The sequence below is a fragment of the Furipterus horrens genome, unplaced genomic scaffold, assembly GCF_987537825.1.
Source record: "Furipterus horrens unplaced genomic scaffold, mFurHor1.1.pri manual_scaffold_5, whole genome shotgun sequence".
Taxonomy (NCBI): domain Eukaryota; kingdom Metazoa; phylum Chordata; class Mammalia; order Chiroptera; family Furipteridae; genus Furipterus; species Furipterus horrens.
Window position 1 is genome coordinate 156661189 of NW_028327175.1, and position 24506 is coordinate 156685694.

General features: G+C 34.5%; 1 protein-coding gene across 1 annotated transcript in view; it reads right to left on the reverse strand.

Moving 5' to 3' along the window:
- CTNNA3 (catenin alpha 3) overlaps nt 1-24506 on the reverse strand; it is a 1620658-nt gene that overhangs the window by 87959 nt on the left and 1508193 nt on the right. The window contains exon 15 of the mRNA XM_090278091.1: nt 23242-23423. Within this exon, the coding sequence (XP_090134217.1) occupies nt 23242-23423 (182 nt within the window). The remainder of the gene's footprint in view (nt 1-23241; nt 23424-24506) is intronic.

Here is a 24506-nt window from a genome sequence, read left to right on the forward strand (position 1 = left end):
CACACACAAACACACATATTTGGGTTAAAAATGAAAACATGAGTTCTATCACCTAATGTTAGTCTATTTTATATTCTCCCTGCAAGCCTTCTATTTTAAACTTTCAAGATTTAGTTATTAAAGTTCTTTAAAAACAAATGAAATAAAATCTAAAATGTCAAGTTCACCAGCTCATTCTGATTTCTAGTTCTGCTACTGAATTTCTGTGTAATCCTATTTATATGTGCTTTAGATGAAAGATTATGACATCTGCTTCATAGAGGAGAAAGCAAAACAAAGAGTTCGCTCAACATGCAAGTCATCATAAAGATTCCCATATGAACTCGTTTTGTTCCCAGAAGGCTTTTTAAAAAATTACTTTTAGTTTGGTAAAGTTATTTAATCAATATATTTATGGAGTTTGGTTCTATTATCTCCAATTTTTGTGCCTTGCTGGTCCAGTTAGTTTGAATTGATTTCTAAAGAACAGAAAAGGCTCACATTAAAAATTTATCAAACAAAGTAAAAGAGCAGAATCATTAGACTCTTCAGGAACATCTGCAGAAGGCTTCAAGTCAAGAAGACTTCTTCAAATGAAACATGAAAGTGTTTCAGCTTAAGAATTTTACATTCTATTATACCCCATTTAACAATCTCTGTTCCTGAACCCTACAATGCTGAGCACCAAACTCTGTTTTAGGTTTCTCCATTTTAAATATTCTTGTTAATTTCATCCTGCTCATTTATTAACAAATGTTGCAAGTGTATTTGTGTTACCTTGTTATCATTACAGACATAAGATTTTGAAATCATACAATAAAACAGAAGAGAATTGATTTAAAAGCTTTGATGGTTGAGTGTTGATTATCAGAGTTAACATGGTACGCTATGAAAATAGTGTTTTTAACTGATAACGTAAAGTTCTAATAATACTGAACTTATATTATTAGCATTTCTGTGTTTTTCTTTGTATAAATCAGTTGCATTTTGTTATTCTATACACTGATACATGTTAAATAAGTTAAGGAAAAATAAAGTGAAATATATAGGTATAGAAGTCCAGAAATTTTAAAGGCTATCTAATTTTTGCAAACGGTGATTTTATTTCAAGCCCTGGCTGGTTTGGCTCAGTGGATTGAGCGTCGGCCTGCGAGCTAAGTGTCGCTGGTTCGATCTTCCAGTCAGGGCACATCAGAGAAGGAAAACTCTGACTCCAAAAAACCTCCGCTGCCTTGCGGCATACCTCTTCAGGGGAAAGGCTAAGGGAGTAAACCCCGACAGAAAATCCGGAGCCGGAGTCCCTAAGGCGGTTTGACGTTGTAGTCAACACCGGCAACTCCTGCGGCGCACCTGAACCCAAGCTGTATTGACTCCGTCTTTCCCTTGGACCCTTCAGCTGCGAAGAGAGGGGGGGTCTGCTGCATGGGCAACAGCAGACCCTCCATATCACCCTGCCCAGGCTCTGTAGCTTCAGCTTCACTGGAGAGGACACTCCAGCGTCATCACAAGATGTCGATTCAACACGGGAGGAGACAGATACCGTGTCACTCCCGAGTTGGACTGCACAGCCATTCTCGGCGGTGCAGATAGACACTTAAGAAGCTACACCATCGTCTCTCGAGACGGACGGCTGCCGACGACGACGACGACGATTTTATTTCACAGGGCCTTAGTGAGAAAAGATCTGCAATGTGAAAATCATTTCTGGGTTTGCTCTACCTCTTGTGGTTGTTGTGACCTTAAGAAAATTGTTTATGTTCTCTGAATTTCAAATTCTAAATTTGCAAATTAGAGGATAACAGTAATATTGATTACAAATATTTAACATATGTAAATTATTACACATACTGGTGGCTCTAAATTCCTAATGCTTTTTAGCAATCATTTTATTAAGGTGACTGTGCTAATAATTTTATTTTGTGTATGTTTATTGTAACAATCAATCTTTGCTATTAGTAACACTATGTCCAGATGATGAGATCAACATTATAATAAGAACACAATAACAACATAATATAATAACAACAAAAAAAGCATGAAAGCATATCTCATTCACACTATGCTTCCTCCTGATATAAAACATTTGGTCATGCTGTGTTAGGAATAAATTCTGTACCATTTTCACCTTTGTAACCTCTACTTATTACTCAATTACTTCATAATTGTAACTTTCTTAGAGTAATCATTTCAATCTCACTAAGTCAAGTATCTAGCTATATTTTTAAAAGAAAGTAAGAGCACTTATCTCTTTTGTAATGTTGTATTTACTTCTGATACACACTGAAGGAAGCCTCAGCTTAACATCACACACACAAGCTCCAGATGTGGCAACAATGGTTATAGCAAGCAATGAGGCTGGAATCATTTACAAAAAGTCAATGCTACCCCATCTCCAGTAGGCCTCTCTTCCTGTGCCCTGACTCACAGAATGTTACCAAACAGCAAGGGGGTCCTGAAGCCCACCACCACACTCTAGGCAAATTTTCAGAGGCAGAGGTTTGGTGAACAAGGAAAGGAGTCTTTATTCAAAGGCTACAAAATTTTGGAATAATAACTTTCCACATGCAATAGTCACTTGAACCTATCAGCTAAGGCTAAAAGCTTTAACTCTTGAGTTCCACTAACATTTCCCATTTTGTAATTATCTTATTTTTCTATAAGATTAGTTTACAAACTAAAAATAACACACATAAAATACAAAAGCTACACAATTTTGGAATAATGGCAGGCTTCTGCCTCACAGCCTATTCCCGCTACAACACCCAAAAGAAAATAACCCTGCCACCCTCTGCCAGGCCAGACCAGTCCTAGGCTGTGACCAGAGTTCCTTTTTCCATTTAAAATGCTGTCCTTTAGGAAATGCAGATAGCTGCAGCACAACCATCCAGGCATCCCCAAGGAAGAACAAAAGCACTGCGAGTCTCTGCCTTCCTTGTATTTAAATCTTCCAGCCCATAATTTCATGCACATTGAAGGCAGCCTGTTCCTCAGCCAATACTGTTCTAGAATGGCAGATCTATACTTTCTCCTGCTCAGTCTCTGCTAGCCCCAGGGTAAAGAGATATGTCGCATGCTTGTTTACCATCCCCTCAGGCAACCTCCTGCTACAGACCCTTCTTCACTCCTCCCCAGTGATCTGATCAGATTTTTACAGAGTAGGGTCCTCCAAATTTCCCCAGAGCCTGTGGTTGGGGGGTGGGGGAAGGGGACTGCTTTCAAGATTCCTTTGCATATCTATAGCTGGTAGCTAGTATCTTAGTTCTGCAAATGAATTTGGTTCTTCCAAGAATCCAAGGAGATGGGAGGGGTTTTAACCATAGAATGGTAAGAAAAGAGCCATACAGGGCCTGCACAAGATTCTGTGAATGATCAGAACTGGTTACCCTGCCCACTGCATCACAGGCCACAGTCAGGAATTTAAAAATAATGTAGCAGCCATTTTCAGGGAGAATAGAGTGTTCCACGTGGTTTGCAGGGAGGTAGAAGAGGAGATCCGTGCAGCTTTGAAAAAGAAGAGAGAACTCCATGCCATTTACAAGGAGGCTGGGAACTCCACGTGGTTCTGCATTAAAAGCTGGAGAGCACCGCAACACAGGCAAACCTCCCCAATCAGGCTTGAATGATTGGGAGCTGCTGGTAAAACTGAACTGTGTCTGGGAAGTAGGAAGACTGTATCTCTGACTTTTCTAAAACTAGCCTGGTTTGGCAGGGGGAAGCAGTTCTGTTTGTGGGTGTTTTAAAGAAAATAAGACTTTAATGGCAGAAATCCTCCAGTAATCTAAATCTGTATAACTTTTAAGTAAACAATTCTTTTTCTTTTCACCAAACTCTGGTATTGAGAGTTATGCTTCTGGCAGCGGGCAATTGGACCCTATGAGTTCTATTACAAGATCAGTCAGAATCATGAAGACTTACAACTAAACATTTCTTGTTCAAGCCAAAAAGTGGAGTTTTCCTTTATAAAGAAGTATAAAAAGTATATTCTGAGTTATCTAACTTTTAACACAGTTGTTGGCATCCATAATTAATGTGTTTCAAATCCTCTAGCTTAAAGGCCAGATTCATCTCATTTATTCTTGGTCAACTGAGGCAGAGGCATGTCTCATTTAAGTGCCCAAGTTCTTAAGTCAGCTTTTCTTTACCTATTCTTAAATTTAAACAGAGAGCTAAGAAATACCATATATTTTAGGAAAATCACCATGGGAAACAAATAGTAAGACAAATGGGGGAAATGACCATTGAGGAGGCACAGATTATTCAAGGAAAAGAAGAGAAATAAAACTAAACTGAAACAACCCAAATAAAACTCTCAATAAAGTCACGTGCCACGTAATAAGGGAGATGTGTTCTGAGAAATGCATTGTTAGGCTATTTTGTCATGATGCAAACATTATAAAGTGCACTTACACAAAACCTAGATGGTATAGTGCACACCAAAGCTATATGGTAGAGCCTATTGTTCTGTAGGGGAAAATAGTATCTTTTTCTCTACCCTTCTGGGTTCTTGGCTAAGATATATCTGTAATAAGAGACAGATTAACAGAAAAAACACAAACAAAATTTAATAACATGTACAGCTCTTGTATACATGGGAGAGACCTAGGAAAACATGGCTGAAGCCACAACCTTAAGTAGCACCTTCAGATGATGTTAGGGGTGGGAGGAGTCAATTAGGGAAGGTTACCAGGAAAAGCACAGTAATCAAAGATAAGGTTGTCAGGCAGATTTAAGTCCTTGCTTTCTGCATTGATAAGAGTTTCTAGAGATAAGGTCATCCCCGTCTTCCTGGTACACCCTTACAAATGAAGATTTCCCTTACAAGTATAACTGTCTTTTACAAAGGGTAATTTCTACTTGGTCTTCAAAGCTTTTCTCCTGTCTGCTGCTTCTTAAAATTAATCACCCTAAAGTAATTCTTATGCCAAAGAAACACATTTTGAGGTGACAAACTCTGTTTCCTTACAGCTTCTATGCTACAAACCTATACAGTATGTTACTGTACTTAATACTGTAGGAAACTGTAACACAACAGTAATTATTCATATAATGCATTGTATAACATTAGACCAGCTATGAAGTCACTAGGTGCTAGGAAATTTTCTGCTACATTATAATATCATGAGAACACTATTTTATACCCAGTGTGTAGATAAAAAAGGGGTGCTATAATAAATCATAAATTTCTAACCAGGCAGTCATGGTGGGTGGTCATGCCCCATGTCTATAACTTCTTTAGTGAAAGGTTTTTAAGCCAACCCTATCCATTGTTTTTGTGGATCTAGGTTAACATACCCTTGAAATGCCAGAAGTAATAGCCCTGGAAGGCACAACCACCCTCAATAGAGCACATAATCTTGTTAACTATCTTGTAATTCCATCTTCACCTTTCTTTCTCTCACCTTTATTTGAACTCCCATAAAGTCCCTCCTAAATTTCAAATGTATAAAAGAAATTTCAAAACATTTACTCTCAGGAACATTCAAGATCTTGCTTCCAAGCCCTTGTCATCACTTTTGGCTCAAATAAACTCATAAAATTTCTCTATATGTTTGGACTTTTCTCATGCAAACAAGTCCATTATTGACTAAACTATTGTTATGTGGCCATGACTGTACTAACATTGTTAAAAGGACTTTATGAAGAGAGTGTATCCATAATACAATTATAGGATGCTGTGGGGAAAATAAAAGCATTTAAATAACAAAGAAAGAACATGTGAAATTAAAAAGTTGCATTAAAGTAATTTTAATGTAGAAAACAAAATCAAGGTCAAGAGATAAAACTTTTGAGAGAAAAACTAAGAGATATATAGAACTGAAACTGGAAAAGTTGGCATTCTTGCTTCCTGTCACTACCAGGAACAATAAGTAGAGACAAGGATTGAATTTTTATGGGTGCTTTACTCAGAAAGGGTAGCTAAGAGGGTAGGGGGGGAAAGCTAATTGGATAAGATTTGCAGTCTAGTGGCTTTTCCTAGTATTTCTTTATCTGTTGATCAACAATTCTTTATCAGCATCAAGGGAATTCCCTCCCCAGAACCCAATGGCTCAGATATCATCTCCAATACACAAAGGTTGATTGCTTGTGGACCTCCAAGAGTCATGTGGTCATGCATTCCTGTTCCTGGAATAACAGCTCTCCATATGCATTCATCACTTAAGGCTATGACTGAAGCTAAAATCTTTAACTCTTGACTTCCCTTATCAAAATCAATAGATAATATCAAGCATTCAACTATTAGAGCTCCAGAAAAATAAAAAATATAAAAGTGATGTAAAAGACATGGAATTCTCAGAGTTGAAGGGTACATCATGTTTGTTCTTTATTCCTGTTAGAGATTCTAATTGGTCTCTTCACTTTTACCCTTTCCTCTTACATTATTTTTTCTCAGTTCAGTAGTGGTCCTTTTAAAATGTACTACAGAGCAGTAAACATCTTTACTCAAAATCCTAACATGACTCCAATTATATTCAGAGTAAAACCAGTTTTCATATAAACTGATTTTCATTCCCTATTACATCTTTGACCTCATCTCATACTTGTTACCCCAGGCTCAAAGATCAGGCACGCTTCCCAGCTAGGGTTTTCTCTAACTGCTCCTTCTCCTCCAACTCTCTTTCCCTAGATATCTGCTTGCTTAACTTCCCCATCTTCAGTTCATGCTCAGATAAGGCCTATTCTAATCAAACTATTTAAAACTGGAATGCCAGCCTAGCAAAACCAGACTTCCTCACTCTTCTCTATGCTTCCATTTCCCTATGTCTTTTAAAATTATGATTCCATTTACTTACTTACTGTGTCCACTCTATTGTCTGTCTCTATTCATTGGAATATAAGACCTATGAGGTCAGGTACCTTTGTAGTTTTCATTCATTGTTGTATTGCAAGAGCCTAGAACCATGCATGTGCATAAAAGATGTCATATGATTAATTTTACTGACTGGATAAGTAAATATGTAAGTTAAGCATTTCTCCATTGAGTGGCACAAGAGCTGAAATACTGGCATTGTAAAGAAGAAACTAAAGTCTGAGCATACCACCCATTGTGGAACAATATTTAATGACTAATATAAATGAATAATAAATAATATAAATAATATTGTTTTTAAAACATATACAATCAAATCAGTTAATAGACAAAAGGTGAATAATTGTGGTTATAAAGTAAATTGCAATGTAAAAATCAAGCTATGTTCCTAAGATTTGGTTAGGTAGGAGAGAGTCAGAAAAAATGAAAAAACATTAAAATAAGTATTATGTCCTCATCGTACAAAGTGGGAGTCCAGATAAATTCTGTTCGCATCATGGAATGGTGATGATGGGTTAATAAAGTGGTTGTTATTAGACTATGACTTTTGGGGTTATACAGTTGGCCAACTATAGAACTGGTATAAATTTATTGGGAGTCAAAAAACAATGATCATGGCTGATAAATTATAACCTTACATATAATTATTTAGTGAAACTTAGGTCAGTAAGAGAAAAAAAAATGTAGCTAAAACTGGTCATATTTTAGAATTTAGAGTTGGAGGAGAAAGGTGTGTGTGTAAGAGGAGACTGTTTTTTAAATAAGCTCTTACGTGCTTTTACATTTTTTTAAATGTATAGTATTTCTTTGAAAAAATTTTTATATTTTATGGAAAGAAACAAAGAATAACCTGCTGAATATTAATAATTACTACTTGGTAGACATTCTTTTCATTATATATGTAAATACATGTGTTTATGGTGAACAACTGAAATGTTCAAGTTTTAAAAGTGTTAAATGAGTCAATATTAACCTTAAGCACTACACGAAGATATTTAAATGTTATCCAGCAAGGACTAAATGATATCATGAGGTTCCCAGCATACTTCTTCTCAAGTCAATTATTCTCAATCTCTGACTCTTTCTACAATATGATTCTGAGAAATGTAAACAAAATGAAGCATTTACTGTTGCCCTTTTGGGGCTCATAGCATTGCCAATTACACCATTGCTAGTCCATTTTTTCATAATTTTCACTAACTTCATCAGTAGCAGGAGCACAGTATTCAGTAATGAAAAACTGTTATGCATTTTTAAAAGGTAATTTGAAAAGCTAGTCTCTACCCCTTAGCTTCATTTGTATAATTCAAACAGAACATTATTTTGTCTATTTACTAACTTTATATCATTTATAAAACCCTAATTTACTCACTGAGTATTCCAGAGAACTCCTTTAATAGCCACTTACTTTCAATTTGGTGTGGGCTAGATATTATTCACTTGAATGAAAAGCAATCAGTTTTAGGCAATTAAAGTTCATAAAAGGAAAACAGGTACGTACAACTCATAAGCAAAACCCTGAACTCCGGGTTAAGAATACAACATGAATTGTGTGTCTGCAAGTCAGAAACTACTGTGCTTCCTGAAACATCTAATTATTTCTTAAGTCAATTTCATTATTTCAAATCACTCTCTTTTAGTTAAACATCTTAGAGTCAAAATAATGCCCCAATGTTGACAAGTGTAGTGTTTTGAGTTTTGGACATCCATTTTTTATGTTTAAATTTCACTCAGTGCTATTTTACAACCAAATCCCTTTTCCTTTTTTCTTGTATATTTTATTTCTTTCAATTATTTTTTTTACTTTTTATATCCCATATACTTCTGCAATTCCAATTAAATTAAATGTATTTCAAAACAAGCAGGGAGGATAATTCCATGACAGGATGAAAAGCAAGTGTATTTTGGAGGAGTCTGTAAAGCAGAAAAGGATGTAGGTAGAAAATGAAAGGGATGTCCCAGGTAAATGGAATAGTATGTATACACACAGAGTACCCAAATGCTCTTTTCCTTTCACCTTCATCTTCCTTTGTTGGCATCTTGATAAGCCATTAAGAATTTAGAATAATCTATAAACAAAATAAAAGCTTATAGTACTATGGAAGTACTAATAGAATTTAAAAAATTAATAAATTAATAAAAAAACAAATAAATATTTGGAGGAAATAGGTCAATATCACATAGTAGCTATAGATGGATAAACAGTATTTTATACCCTCCTCTTTGTAATAAACATAATAGAGCCTCAACGGAAAGTTTTGACTCACACTTAAATCTTTTTGATGAGATATTTGGGGATAAGTTTATGTTACACATATTTGTTTATCTGTTTATGTTTTTATTAAAAATACATGAAGGTAGCAACTGTATGTCACTTGCCTTATATTCCCAAAGTCTAACTTAGGGCTGGCTTATCATGATAACTTTATAAATATATGTGGTAGGGTTTAGGAATAGGATAGAAATGAAGGATGGGCAAGACCGCATATTATGGATATTAATTGATGATTTTTGAAAATTGAAACAGACATTTCCTCAAGAGAAATAAAATGTACCTGGTATCCAAAAGAATAGAGCAAAATATAATATAAACTTTTTAATATTCTTTGATTTTACACAGATCCACACATTCATCCCGCACATACCCACTCACCCTCACACACATAAACATATATAACTTAGTAACTTAGTTAAAAATTAATTCAAATGTTATAAAATGATAAAATTTATAAAGTGAAAAATAAGTATCTCTTTCATCTCTGTCTGATCCTCAAACCTCTAGAAAAACTCATCCAAAGATGTTTTATAAATAGCAGCATAATACACAAGGTGTATACATTATTATTTTCACCAGATAATGGTGAATAATATTAAACATGCATTTAATGCTGTTATTTTTCAAACACTTCACAACAGAATAAAGTGGGAAGCTAAAAATATTCCCAATCACTACATCATACCATTCGATCTCACACTATAGAAGGGGCAAAAATTATGTATGTTTAAAAGTTCCCTAGTTATTTCAGATTATAGTTTGAGAACAACTATTCTAACTCTTGGGTTTACTTTTGTTAAAACTATCCATGTGTACTTAGTAGAATTTTCTAGGAGTTCAGAAGTAAGAATTATTTGGTTTGGTCTTGGTAATATCATGGGGGCATCATCGGAGTGCATAACATTTGTACAGTGGTTACACATTTTAAAATCTTTCCATTTAAATCATACCAGAAAAATTCTAGATCTTTATTGAAGAAAGCTTCTTGATAACTTCATTTTTATAGAGTACCATGCCCTTCTGGGTCAGAGTATTTCGTGAATAAATCTATTTAAACTAATAAACACTGGTTAATATAGACAACACTCGGATTAACTGTGATCTAATTTTCACTTGCAACCTAAGAGTTTATGTTGCTAAGTATAATTTAACAGTTTCCTTCAATTAGTTTATGAAGTTAAATCATTCCCAAGTTCCTCTCAGTTATCATAATTCAATTCATTTTCTTTTCCCCATTTGCCTACTAAACAAATAAATACCCAACTCATATAATGAATTCTCATCTTCAACTTAAACATAGTTTTAAATTGAATTTGATTATGGCCATTTCCTGCTTCAAATGCATCTAAGGTTTTGGTTCATGTTTCCCCTTCTCGGTGTGACAAATAGTACCTTCTACAGGAGACCATTTCCTGTTTTCAATCTTCCTTTCCACCTCCCGCTCTTCCTTTTACAGCACGCAATGCCAAGTTGCATATTTGTCTCCCTACCACAGATGCTATTTTGTATTCTTTAATCCTTATTCATGCAGCCTCCTACACCGAGAGAGCTCTTCCTACCACGTGGTATTCCTCTCTCAAGATTCTGTGGATGTAATTAACTTATTGCCTAGAAATTATTTTTCTTGATGCTGTCCTCTCCCAACGCAGAAAATGGAAAACAAACAAACAAACAAACAAAAACCTGTATCTGTTTGAATCCTTGCACTTTCTATATGTTTAATGATTGGTTTATGTATCCATTTCTTTTATGTGGGGGATTGATTCCTTCAAGGCAATGTACATGTAATATTATCTATAGGTCCCTATGCTGAGGCACATAATAAACCTCAATAAGTACTTATAACTGTAAATCAAGAAAGCAATGGGGAAAGGGATGATATGGAAATACTTACATAAATGTAAGGAAAAAGATATGGCATATAAACATTGAAAGTAAGTCACTTATAAAAAGGAGGCAAAAATGAAAGGAGCAAAAATAAAGGGAAAATCATTGATGATATATTGATTAAGAGAGTCATATGAATGTGACAAATGTCAAAATAAATAAGACAAGGATAAAAATATATAAAGAAAATGAGGGCTATCAGAGGATATGATACAAGAAGCAGATTCTGGAAGGGAAAGGACAAAATTGACAAGTATAATCCAATTATATTGAGGCCAGGGAAATAGAAGGAAAGAAACCAGAAGGTATGTTGATAAGTAATCACCATGGAAAATAGCAAACACAAAGTAGGCATGTGGGTAGTAAAAGGTAAAAAGAGAGAGGCCAGAATAATTAAAGGAAATTATTTAATGACAATACTAAGAAAAGGACATGTAAGGAAACAATCCCCAACACACAAACAGGAAAAAAAAAAAAAAAAGAGTAAGAAATTATTACTTAACATGTTAGAGACAGTTTTTTAAGTACTGAAGCTTCTATTTGTTAGAATATGAAATTTGCTAAAAGCAATAGCTTAGAGGTATTTCTCTTTATTAAAAATAATGGACAAATATTGAATCCAAGGTCATCCATTTCACTGATAATACAGTCATAAGAGGATACTATAAAGCTACTCAGTCTTTTTAAGGTTAATTTTTCTGTGAAGTTATGTTAAATGAGTTTTCTGCTCCTAAAGAGCAATTGTGATTCAGTATCTGCCCTTAGCTGTAACAAATAAGACAGGTTTGAAATATAAAATGTTCTTTTCTCTCAGTGCACTGAAAGACTACCAGTCCCCACAGGCATCTTAGAGTTGCTTCATTATACAAGGAGAAAATTGGAAGAAAAGTACCACAGGCAGATGTTCAGAATGCTGTCAGAGCAGGTGACATTTATGTGATGTGACTCACCTTGACATCTCTCGGTGTTCCATTACAAATCTGAGAGACTGTTTTCACTTGTGGGTTGCAGTTGCCTCAGGTACCTAGCCACTATTCATGTTCTTCAGCAGAGGTCAGTCAATATTCGTTAAATACCAGTCAAACACATGGCAGCCAGCTGGCAAATTGACAATCCTGCAATGCTTGAATCTGCATTTTCTAATCTAATATTTTGTAGGAGGTAGATCTTAAGGGATATCATGATGATAGTTTCAATGTGACTAAAAATGTAACAGGACTACTTTCTTTTATAAGTGTAGCATTTCACTACCTTATAATCACATTCTTTATACAGAAAAATCAAGAATGCACAAAACCAAAATTTTATACCTATTCAAAACAACACTCCTTCAATATATGTCTATTTTGAAATTTGTTAGAACGCCTATCCGAGGAGCTAATATATCTTCCTCATTTCTGGCAATGCAGGATATTTCTTACTCCTCTCCCTACATAATGCATATAATCCAAACTGTATTCCATTCTTTGGCTCTCTTTTAATATTATCCAACCATGAATTAGTATCTGTGATGTCTGATTTATGCTATTTTATGGGCAAAATATTTCTAACTTTTTTCTATCATCAGCTGTTAACTATATACTGTCTCATTTCCCCACCTCGCATTATACGGGTGTGTCCCAAGGTCCCTTTGTTAGTTTTGTGAAATTCTCTAAGAAATGTAAAATTTTACCCCAACTCTTTCCTAGGGCTTTTGGTCCTGACTAGTCACATTATTTTAAAAATAATTTAAAGTCATTTGAAAATAAGTCAGCATTTATTATGTTTCTCCTCTGCTCCAGATGCTTTTTGTCTGCATCATTTATGTAAGCCCTTAAGGTCGGTATTGCTTTCTCATTTTAATGACAAAAAAAAAAAAAAAAAAAAAGTTGAGTAAGTGATGTGTCCACACCACAGAAAGCACCTAGCAACAAAGTCAGGATCTGGTCTGTTGGGTTGCAAAGTCAACCTTTACTGTTAAATGCCAGACAAACGAGTTGTAGTCTCTTTGCACTTTCCATTATATATAGTACTTTCATAGATACCTGGCAAAATTCAATGAGAGAGATAAACTGCCAGAAAAAAAGAACAAAACTAAACTAAAAGTCACATATACTTAGAGTTTTGGTGACAAAGCTCATATTAATTAAGCAGATATTAATGAGCTTCCTGTATTCTCCAAGACTAAAGAAAAGGCTCAAAAACCAATGCACTCCAACCTGGAAGAAAATGAGAGTTGCTTCCAATATGCACTCATTCCACAGTGCTAGGTTTGATCTACCTAAGTCCTAAAACAGGGTTCCTTTGCTTTTTACTCAAGTAATGTACACCGAAAGTTTGCTGCAGCACCACAGCCCCTACTCTTAAATCACCTTCAAAAAACAAAGGCCCTAAACAAAATATTACTAATTGTTATAATATCAAAATATTCCATGCAGAGTACATTATTTATTTATTTTTATTATGGTATCCCTAGTGACATTTTTACTGAAAAGCTCTTCTTAGCTTCTGCTTAAAAAACGAAATTAAAAAAAAAAAAAAGAGAGGTCTTCATTGCTTGAACCCTGTTGTGATTATGCATGTGTACCCCAGGGTAGATGGAAGTTTTGTGGTACAGATTAAAAGTCAAATTTCCATTTTCTTCCTGTTAGACTGAAGAACTAGTGAAAATATGAATATATGTTCTTCTAGACTAGTACGTTCCAATCTGAAATAAAGAAACTGAGGTGTAAGTACAGCTGTATTTTCCATACAGACATGACAAGTAGGGTCTGCAAGGAATAACAGGACACCTATATAATATTCCCATCCCTGGGTCTATGAACATGGTATTATTTCTATGAGAGAAATAGACAGTGTACAAGAATTCTTTAATAATTTATGAAAGAAAAGCAGACTAAATGAATATTTGATATTATAATATTTTAAATTTTTAAATACATTAATATTCAACTTATATTTTTCTTTTCTCTTTTCATATTGCCTACTTTGATAAGCTCATTAACTCTTAACATTTTAACAATAACTTATCTGAGAATAATTCCCAAATTTGGATCTATACCCAATATTATCCTAAACTGTAGTGCCTCTTTCCAATAGAAAATTAGATATTTTTCAATTGCATGTTTTCTTTGAAATCCAAAATATCTGTATTTGAACTTCTCACTATCCTCAAAATGATCCTTTGTTTCTCCTAAACACAAATTTCAGTTAAAAAAAATTGCACCATCATTTCTCCCTATTTTCTATATATAATACTTTGGATTCATCTTAAAACATTTTTCACCTCTAGGTTTTTATATGTTGGAGGCCCAATTCCAACCCCTTATGATATGCTCCCAGCTCACACCAGGGCTGTCTCCTGCTTTTCTTTCTTCTAACTATGCCCTGCATTTCATATCCTCTGGGGTGGTTTTCTTCCTGTTCCCCTGGGAAATTCCCATTCATTCTTCAACACTGAGCTCAAATAGTTCTTTGCCCGGGATGTGTTCATTAATTCTTGAGGCATAGCTGGTCTCTTCCTGGGTTCCTAATGCTTATTTTTATCCCTCATCTAATTTCTACAAGTACTTGAGGGCAGAAATTTAATCCAAATTTATATTTCACTTTTTATATAAAGAATAGAACCTAGTGTAAATAGGTGTTTACTACATATTTTCTTTAGATAACTAAATGAGTACATGAATGAAGAAACAATTCAATGAATCTTTGACTTTTCTTAAAATCTTCTTGGACTTTATATCACTGCATTTTTTTTTTCCTTTAAACTACTTGCTTGGAAAATAATTCCCAGGTAGTTTGAGTATATATTTAAAGTGAAAAGTCAAAATTTCCATGAAATAACTGACACAAATTAATTCAGCTTCTTATTCCAAGGTGACAATATCTTGCTGGATTTTTTAAAACATTTTTTAGGTTACAAGTAATTACAATAAATTATTCTTAATACAATTTGAATAAGTTCCCTACACTTGTAGGTAAATTATGATAAAGTAATATTTTTAATATTCAAAAAGCAAAAGAAAATATTTAATGTTTTCATGACTACATATTAGTTTATTTCCATTTGCTTTTATTTTTTTCTTGAATACTGTCAATTTAATCAGGTGAGAAATTAGATGAAACCCCTTCCTGAAGTTTTATCTTTCCCAGTAAACTATAAGGAAATGGTCTCTGTAGACAACGGTGGAATTTTGGAGTACAGGGTATTTTTCCCAAGGAAAATGTTAAGTTCTCCCTTCTACAACATTTAATTCCAAGAATAATAAATAAAATAATAATGATAATTAATTTTTATGTAGTTGCACTCAATCGACCAGGACCCATCTTGGCAAGACCAAGTAGAAAGGAACGGGCTAATGAGTCTGTGACAGCCACAGTAGGGGTACTCAAATCAGTTCCTGCTCACAATCAAAGAGTGCTTTCAACGTGGTTACTTATTCCAAGTAACAGATGGAACAGGTAGAGGCAAATATCTGTAGTCAAGGTAGAGCGCTCACTAGAACCTAAGGACCTAGAGAAAATACAAATTTTATATAGAGAGAGGACCACCCCACCTCAAAATTAAAAAAGACTTAAGCAATTACATATAATAGTAGCAAGAACTTAGTATCTCTCTTAGCTCTGTTCCTCTATAACTTCTCCTGGTACAAACACACACCTAATCAGAAGGAAAGAATGGATGAAATTCACAATTGGAAGTCCAAACAAAAGACAGAAGAAGACAGTGTTTGGATGGAGGCAGGGTTTAAATTTTGTGTGTTATGTGGTCATGAGAGACAAAAAGATCAAGATTTCCATGAGAGAATGCTCTAGACTGTATAAGAAAAGAACAAAATGACTAAATAAATTGGGGATTTGGGAGGGTTGCATAAAAGGATCTGAGATAAGAAAACATGATGAAGTTAAAGATAAAGCAAAAAGTCACTGTATCAATTCTTGGTCAGGGCACATGCCTGGGTTGCAGGTTCAGTCCCTGACTGAGGCAACTAATCAATGTTTCTCTCTCACATGGATGTTTCCCATTTCTTTCCCTCCCTCCTCCTCTCTATAGAAAGAAATGAATAAAATCTTAAAAAATAAAGGTTCTGGAAACACAGTGGGAACAAGACTGATAAAATAAGTAGTATTCACAAAGGTCAATCTATTGAGAGATTTCACTGTTTCATTTCTTTAAAAAAGAGTTACTTTTAAATTCATTGGACTATTGGTTTAGGATATAAGATCACAGACTACTTTTTTTCTATAAAAATGACTATTTTGTTTTTGAATATAAAATTAATTTCATATTGTTTATACAATTATCTATCCATCACTATTCCAAAGAAATGATTATCAGTTAAATTTTTGGGAGACTGAATATGCAAATAGACTATGGACAGACTAAATATGACAACAGAATTTTGACCCACAATTTCTGCAGCAACTAGGTTAAGAACTTAAACCACAACTTCTATAGAAATTACCCACAGTAGTCAGGACTTGGGCAACAGCCAGCCTACCTATATTTGCCCTTGCTTTAAATTCAGCAACAACTGGAGAAAGCAAAATGCATTCGCCAAGACCGATCACATAAGATGCCCTGCTTCTAGTTAGCCTACCCTGCATCTTTCCTATGTCAATAAACTCCAATCTGAAGTCTTCCCTTTTTGTTTTCCCCCATTTGGAAACTCTCCTTCTTCCCTACCTGCCTTTGAGTATCTACCAAAAGCAAATGATGGTAGATAAATAGCCTCTATGTGTTCTCATCGGGATGGGGGGTTGGAGGGGTCTTTGTTTACTCCCACATTTTTAACAGTTTAGTCTCCTGTGCTATAATAAGACAATGCATAATTTATTTCGATCCACCTGAAATCTCTGCAGATTCACATCACACAGACTTCTTTGGTCTCTTGAAAATTAACATAGTCATTTCAACAAATTTTCTCATAAATTCACTACAGACATTAAAACTCCAGGTTTCAGGGTAAAGGGTCTGTGCTCTCACTTGTAGTTAGTTTTAATAAGCAATTACTAGGCTGTAACAGAAGCTGTATTTTTACCAATTACTTATCACATCAGAATAATTGGATAGAATTATTCTTTATGTAAAAGCATTTTTCCTTGGCATTACTGAATGATTGTTTCCAGTGATTCAGAACTCCATAAAGTAAAACAAACCAATCCTTAACAAGGAGAATATACATGGAAAACCTAGTAAGAGCTTATAATTACTCTAGCACACTGTCCAAAAATTAAAAAATAAGCCATCATGGTAGAATACAGAAAAGTATTTCTTCCTCCCTGGTATTATATTTATTTCAAAAATAAAATGAATGCATGACTTTTTAAAGTTGAAATTGAAAAGACAGAATTTTTTTTCAAAATCTTAAATGATCCTATTTATATTTTCAATCACTTTCTAGATATTTATGTGTACATTTAATACTCACGAGAAATAGAATACATAGCCTTATCAAGTAAAACAAAAATTAAGTTCATCTGTTTTTATAGTTTAAATCATAAGATATGAGTTTTTTAAAGAAAATAATATGAACTTACCAATAATTCTTATTCCCTCACTGTGTGGGCTAAAATATTTAAATTACCATTGTTGTTAAACATTTCACCTCAAAAAGCAAAACAAGCCATGTGCAAAGAGACTGCATATTTAACAAATGAAAGGATGTGCGTCAGAGAACACATGAATTTTTATGTATTTCTACAATGCTTCCAGAAAGGCTTTAATTCTGAAGCCCGAGCTGAATAGAGGCAAGGTGAGTTTCTCCACTTCCTTTGCACATTCCTCAGAGTTGTATCTTGGGAAAGAAAGGTGGGGATAAAAGTTTTCTTAAATGCAAGTTTGTGTTCATTGAAAGTATATAAAAGATGACAATAAGCAAATGAAACCCCATTTCCAAATCTAGTTCCTTATCTGCCATCACTCTACAGCAACAATTCCTGTTGCACAGATGAATGAAACATTGTTCCATGAATATTTATGAGGACTCTTTTCTTTTCTCTGCAGTTGGACAGTCTTCAAAGCATCACCTCCCACTGCCCGGTCATTGTGTGGGCATCCTGGCTCTATGAAAGCTGGGAGCTCAGTGCTTCACAGTAAACCCCTTTAGATCCACACACTTTTTCATATTTTAAGTTAACTCTTCATTGCAATAGGCCATAAAGTTAGTGATGATATGCTTTTAAAAACTGGTCCATTCGAAGACAGACAGGTGGGCTTAGCTAAAGATTTGACCAAGATTCTGAGCATATAGTTAATGATATTATAGAAATATAAAGCCAGGAGAACTGCCATCTGTGGTGTTAAGTACACAGGAAGAATCAGTTCCATTCTAGCTTATGCTGCCCTAGTTGAAAATGCCCCACCGTATATATTGGTATATCCTTAATACCAAGGGCAGTACCTGAAATTCAGTTAATGCTCAGTAAATGAAACAACAGAAATTCTAGAAGAGCCTAGAAATTTTGTCAAGTTAATACATAATTTTTCAAGTAAAATTGACATCACATTGTATCTCAAAATGTGCAATTTTAGGATGATTAGGTACACCACCCTGGTATATTTTTGAACAAATAATTTTTAAAAACATTGGGGTGCACAGATTCTTTTGAATTGGTGTTTCAGGATTCTTAGGGTATAATTCCAGCAGTGGGATCACTGGATCAAAAGGAAGTTTCATTTTTAGTTTTTTGAGGAAATTCTATACTGTTTTCCACAGTGGCCACACCAATCTATATTCCCACCAACAGTGCAGTAGGGTTCCCATTTCTCTGCATCATCACCAGCACTTGTTGCTTGTTGATTTGTTAATGATGGCCATTCTGACAGGTGTGAGGTGGTATCTCATTGTAGATTTAATTTGCATCTTTCTGATGGGTAGTGATGTTGAGCATCCTTTTATATGTCTATGAGCTCTCTGTGTGTCCTTTTTGGAGAAGTGTCAGCTTTGGTCCTTTGCCCATTTTTTAATTAGATTGCTTGTCTTCCTGGTGTTGAGTCACATGAGTTCTTTGTATATTTTGGAAATTGCATTATTAATAATAGCCAAGTGCTGGGAACAGCCTAAGTGCCCATCAGTGGATGAGTGGACCAAAAAACTGGCACATTTACAAAGTGGAATACTACACAGCAGAAAGAAAGAAGAAATTCATACCCTTCATAATAGCATGGATGGAACTGGAGAGTATTACGTTAAGTAAAATAAGCCAGTCAGTGAAGGGCAAATACCATATAATCTCACCTATAAGTGGAAACTAATGAAAAAAACAAACAAATGAGCAAGATAGAACCAGTGACATGGAAATAAGGAACAAACTGACAGCAACCAGTTGGAAGGGGGATGGGAAATAATAGGGGTAAGAAGGGGAAGGGAAAGGGTCTAGTCAGGGAACAAGTATAAAGAACCCATTGATGTGAACAACAGGGTGGGAATGGATTGTGGGAGCTGGGGGGTGGTGGAGGGGAGAGCAACAGGGGAAAAATTAGGACAACTGTAATTGAGCAACAATAAGAAAAAAATTTTAAAATATTAGTGCTTAAAGCAGTATCACTTTTGTCCAGGTGTTTCAAATTTGTTAACTCTATTAATAGTAACACTGACATCGGTACACTCTTAGAAATCATAATTTTTGACAAAGATTTATATGAAGATATCATTTTTTCTTTTTCCCCCATAACTTTTCAGCAACTTAAAAAATATACCCTACATAATGATAAAGATATAATTAACTATCTACTACAAAATTTTACTCAGAATTTGTTTCCTATTTAACTGGGGAAAATGAATTAAATGTTCTTAAATGTTATGTAAACCATAAAATGTGGAAACTCTTTAAATTCATAATCAAGAGACTGCTTAGACAGAATTTACCTGAAGTGAGAAAAGGAAAGGAGGGGGTATAATTTATGGGAAAATAAAAAACATTAGTAAGTGTTCTAACTTCTAAATATCATAAAGAGAAAACTTTCACAATCTTAATAAATCCTAGTGGGAATTCAGGTTGGGATGGTAGACTGTCAGATGAATATTTCTTTTTCCTTCTCCAAACCCGCTAAAACTACAGATGAGTTTTGTTGTTCCCTTATACAGATCTAAACCCACTAGGATAGAAAGAAGAGAATGGGAGAAGACAGCAGCAAGAAGTATTAGGAAACTAAAAAGCAAACAACAAGCAGTAAATGATATAGTTAACCCACAAAAGCCAGAGTCCAAACCAGCAGTGGGAAAACTCATAATCAAGCTGATTTAAACACAAAGATCCATATGTGACTGAAATTAGGGGTAAAGAGAGAGGCTGAAAGGGGCAGTTGGAGCCCCGCCCTTGCTCCACGCTACTGATAAACCGCCCCTCCCTCGTCCCAGGAAAAGGTCTGGAGATTATTTTCTGGAAATTATTCTCTTTGCATTGGAAGTGTGTAGACTTATTTAAGGTGAATTATCTTTTACTAACAACTGGAATATTAAATGAATACTTAAGACTACATATAGAAATGAGCAGCCACTCTACTCTCCACACCTCTGCTCTCAGAACCATTACCTTCTAATCAGAAATTTGGAGGATGCTTCCCTGGAAAACTAATCAGTGCAAGGGAGAAGATCCGCTTTCCTCTAGCAGGTGTTAAGTCCTTAAGTCTGATTTTAGAAAATAACAGAGACTCAAGAAAAGAAATGCTGAGTTATTACAAAATGCCACAGGCTCCACGTGATGAGGCAACATAGCTTATGTGACTATATGGATGGCCCCTCACCAAAGAGAAATCATGTTTAAAACACTAAAGTCTGACTTTTATGCCCTGGAATGGATGGATCACACTGGTAGTGACAGAAACGCCTTATCCTATTTGTAACTGTGCACAAACAGTGAGAGTAAAACCTGCTCCATGTCTCCAGTTTAGGCTAAATGAAGCACTAAATGCTGAGTGTGCCAAGGATCGCAAGTCAAGGCTCAGAAATGGTTACATCAAGTTGACGGAAGTAATTTTTCCAGCCTCCGATACAGTACTTTTTAGAAATTTATCAAGTTTCTATTAGCCATTATCAGAATTTCCAAAGTCTGTCTAATTATTGGGGTCTCTCAGCTGTGGCTAGAGCCCTATGGGTTGAGTCTGAAAACACTGTCATCCAAAAGTGCCTGTCATTCCTAGAATTCTTTGGTTTCCTTCATGCCACCATCATGATCACATTTTCGAATAGTTCCCTACTTCTTACTTGTTTTAAAAAACTGTTCGTTTTCTAAGTCCTTTTATAATCTATCACATTTGTCATGCCCCTCTTAACTTTTTCCTGTATTTATAACATTTTCTAGAGCCACCCCCGCAAATTGATCTGAGTCACACCCACCTCCTGGCCTCCACCCTTGTGGGTTTTCTTACTTACATCAACTCAGTCCTCAATCCAATCCCTATACCTCATTTACAGTCTAATACAAACTTCACTTGCTTATACTTTTGTTCTCTGTTACTCTGTACCCCACTGATAATCCCGCTCTTGAAATCCTAATGTAGATTGTATCTAGAAGCATACAATGCATTACAAATTATTGTTATTATTTTTAATGTGTCTGTTTGTTTTCCCCTTGGGGAATGGATTGGATTTTCTTCTTTGTTTAACACAAGGGTAAATACTTGTAATACAATAAGTAGGTACCCAGATTCTGAATTTGGACCACCTCCAGTTGGAAGACATTTCATTTGTGTGCCCTTGAGCAATTTATCTGACCACTATAAATTCTATGGACAATACAATAATCAATCAAAATGTCCTGAAAATAAAGATAAGAAAACATAAATTCATCAGTGTAGTGCATAGTAAGCTTTCATTAACATTTACTACGTTATCCTTTATTAATAATAAAGTAGTAGTTGAAGAAAATGGGAAAACAGAGCATTCAGTGACACTGCAGAAAAGATAATTTACCACTTAATTCTTTTTATTATTTTTTAAAAATATATATAGCTGTTTAAAATCTATATGGAGGATAGCGTGTACTAAAGTATCAACTACTTGTTGATAAATCCTGCAGGACCAGCAATGACCTCCATTCTTACAGGTACCATTACATACAAGATAAAACACCTGCAATGAAAGAAATGCAACATGGGTGGAACTAAAAAATAGCCTATATACAAAAATGCTAAATTTAATTCTCAGAAAAATGTTGTAGTGTCTGAGAAAACTCTTGAAACAGAATTGGGAGTAAAAAAGAAGTAAATAAAAAGGTTTCATTTCTTTTAAAACTATTTAAGATTTATCACAATTTAAGTCAACTGAAATTAAAGTGAATCAGGATTCAGTTCAAATGCAAAAGATTATCAGGGTCCAAAATTCAATTTTGCGACTCTCCCTTTACTGCTATTTGAACATGCTGTATTCTTATTCTATGGATGCCTTTGGTAGTGACACCTATAGAACGTGAGAATGTTGGGCTGTTTAGCTTTTGCAAAACATGAAATGCATCTATTTTCCAATGAGGTATCATGGCATGAGGTTGTGAATCCTTTTTTAACACACTAGCAACAGATTTTAACACCCTCAAAATCATTGAACATCATGTCCAAAGTCATATTTCAGCATCTTTTCCCAACCTGATTTAAAGCACGTTGACTGTGAAACATTAATTCCTTTGGGAGGGAGGAGATGCAGAGCAGGAAAACTTAACTGAAATCTGTATCCTCACCACCTATTGGTGACATATCTTTACCTTTCCATCTTTCTAAATTCAGTTCCCTTCTTTTCCAGTCTGAATCCAGTTATTCCAATATATATTTTCTAATAGTTTCAATGTTCTCATCCACCCCACCCCCATAATCTGTTGCAAATTTCTTTTCATCACATACATACACACAATGTATAATTCCTTCATGTATATCATTGTCATTGTATTCAAATATATCCAGTTACTGTTTCAATAGTAAATGGTATCATTAATTTTGATGATATATAAATCACTATAACTAAAATTATGTAGCTATGGACATCAACAATTCAGATAGTTCTGATAGCGATCCTAATTTGATTTACCAATTTCTCTGTAAAAGTAATATGCTCATGTAATACAAAGAGAAGATTCCTGAGAAGAGAAAGGACAAAGTGAATTCTAAAAATTGTTCCTTGGCACTTTATAAGAAATCTACCATATTTACTTGCCAAAATCCCTAGAATGACACACCTACAACCTTCTAATTTTATATTATTTGCTTTTACCTACCACTTGAATTTTAGCACCTGCCACTCAAAAGAATCCTAAGGTTTTACTAATGCAACAAATGTCTCTAACCATTATAAGTATTATACATCATTTTCCACATAATTACCTTGTGAAGTCTGTCATCTCCATCATGATCATACACATCTTCTTGGCCAGGACAATAATATCATTGCTTGTATCATCCCATATTTCAATCTCCGCATCCAGCTTACTCTTTACTTTTTTGAAATCAGCAACTTGCTCAGCAATCTTTTCTTTCTCTGCTTCAGGCAATTGAGTCATCTTAGCCTAAAATGTGATAATTAGGTTTATAATTATTTCAGTATATCAAAAGCATTTCAGTAAGGAGTGGTTTTTATAGAATGTTCATAACATTTGTTCATTAATAAACAGACATATCAATATTTTAAGTGACATAATAAAAATTTTCCAAGTTTAATTTTTATATGAAAAATATATAGTTATAATTTTTGCTCTAGAACTGCAATGTTAAATTTGAGAATAACAATGTATAATTTGATATCTGACATATTTAAATCTACTCTTTAATATAAATGTCAGATTTCTAATATCTAACACATTACAATTTTAAATTAATCTAAAATTAATGTAATGCATTACATAGTTAGAAAACTATATATTTTACATAATTGTACTATGCTTCAAAAAATTCAAACAAAGTCTTCTTTCATTCATCTTAACTAGAGTCTCCCATCCTCAGGCATATTCTGCAGCTCAGTGCCACCCTTTTATCTTTAACTACTTCTAGATCCTCCTCCCGTTTGTCCCTCATTCCTAGAGTTCAGTTTTTGTGTATTGTCCTTGATTAGGACAGCTGACAGCTTCATGCAAAAGCTGAAATCTCTTATTTAATCATAAGTATGCAGACTAGAGGAGAACTCAAGTCCCCTTACCATATCAAGGGGCACAGGTTACCTGTGGGTGATTGTCTAAGTCCCGCTCATCTTTCAGAGTTTAAATTATAGTCAGGCCTAAGAAGCTCTCATGTGTGATTGAGTGCATTTTCATAAACACATCAATTAAAATAAAAGTACCTATTCCACCAGGGGAAAAATGTTCTTGAAATGTGATTATGTTTGACTATGCTTGTATATACTAGTATGTAAGATAGTCAAATCATTACATAAATAATGACTACATATTGGTAAGCAGTAAAAGTATACATTTATAAACCCTATGTATATAAATCAATGCATATATATATATATGTATATATATAAAACCATAAGAATGTGTGTATATTTTGTGCATATAAGCACACTCAGGTGTATAAATAGAAATTATGTGGGGGGAAGAATAAAAATATTATCAGCAGGGTTTATTAAGACAACCCTCCCTAATTAGCATGCT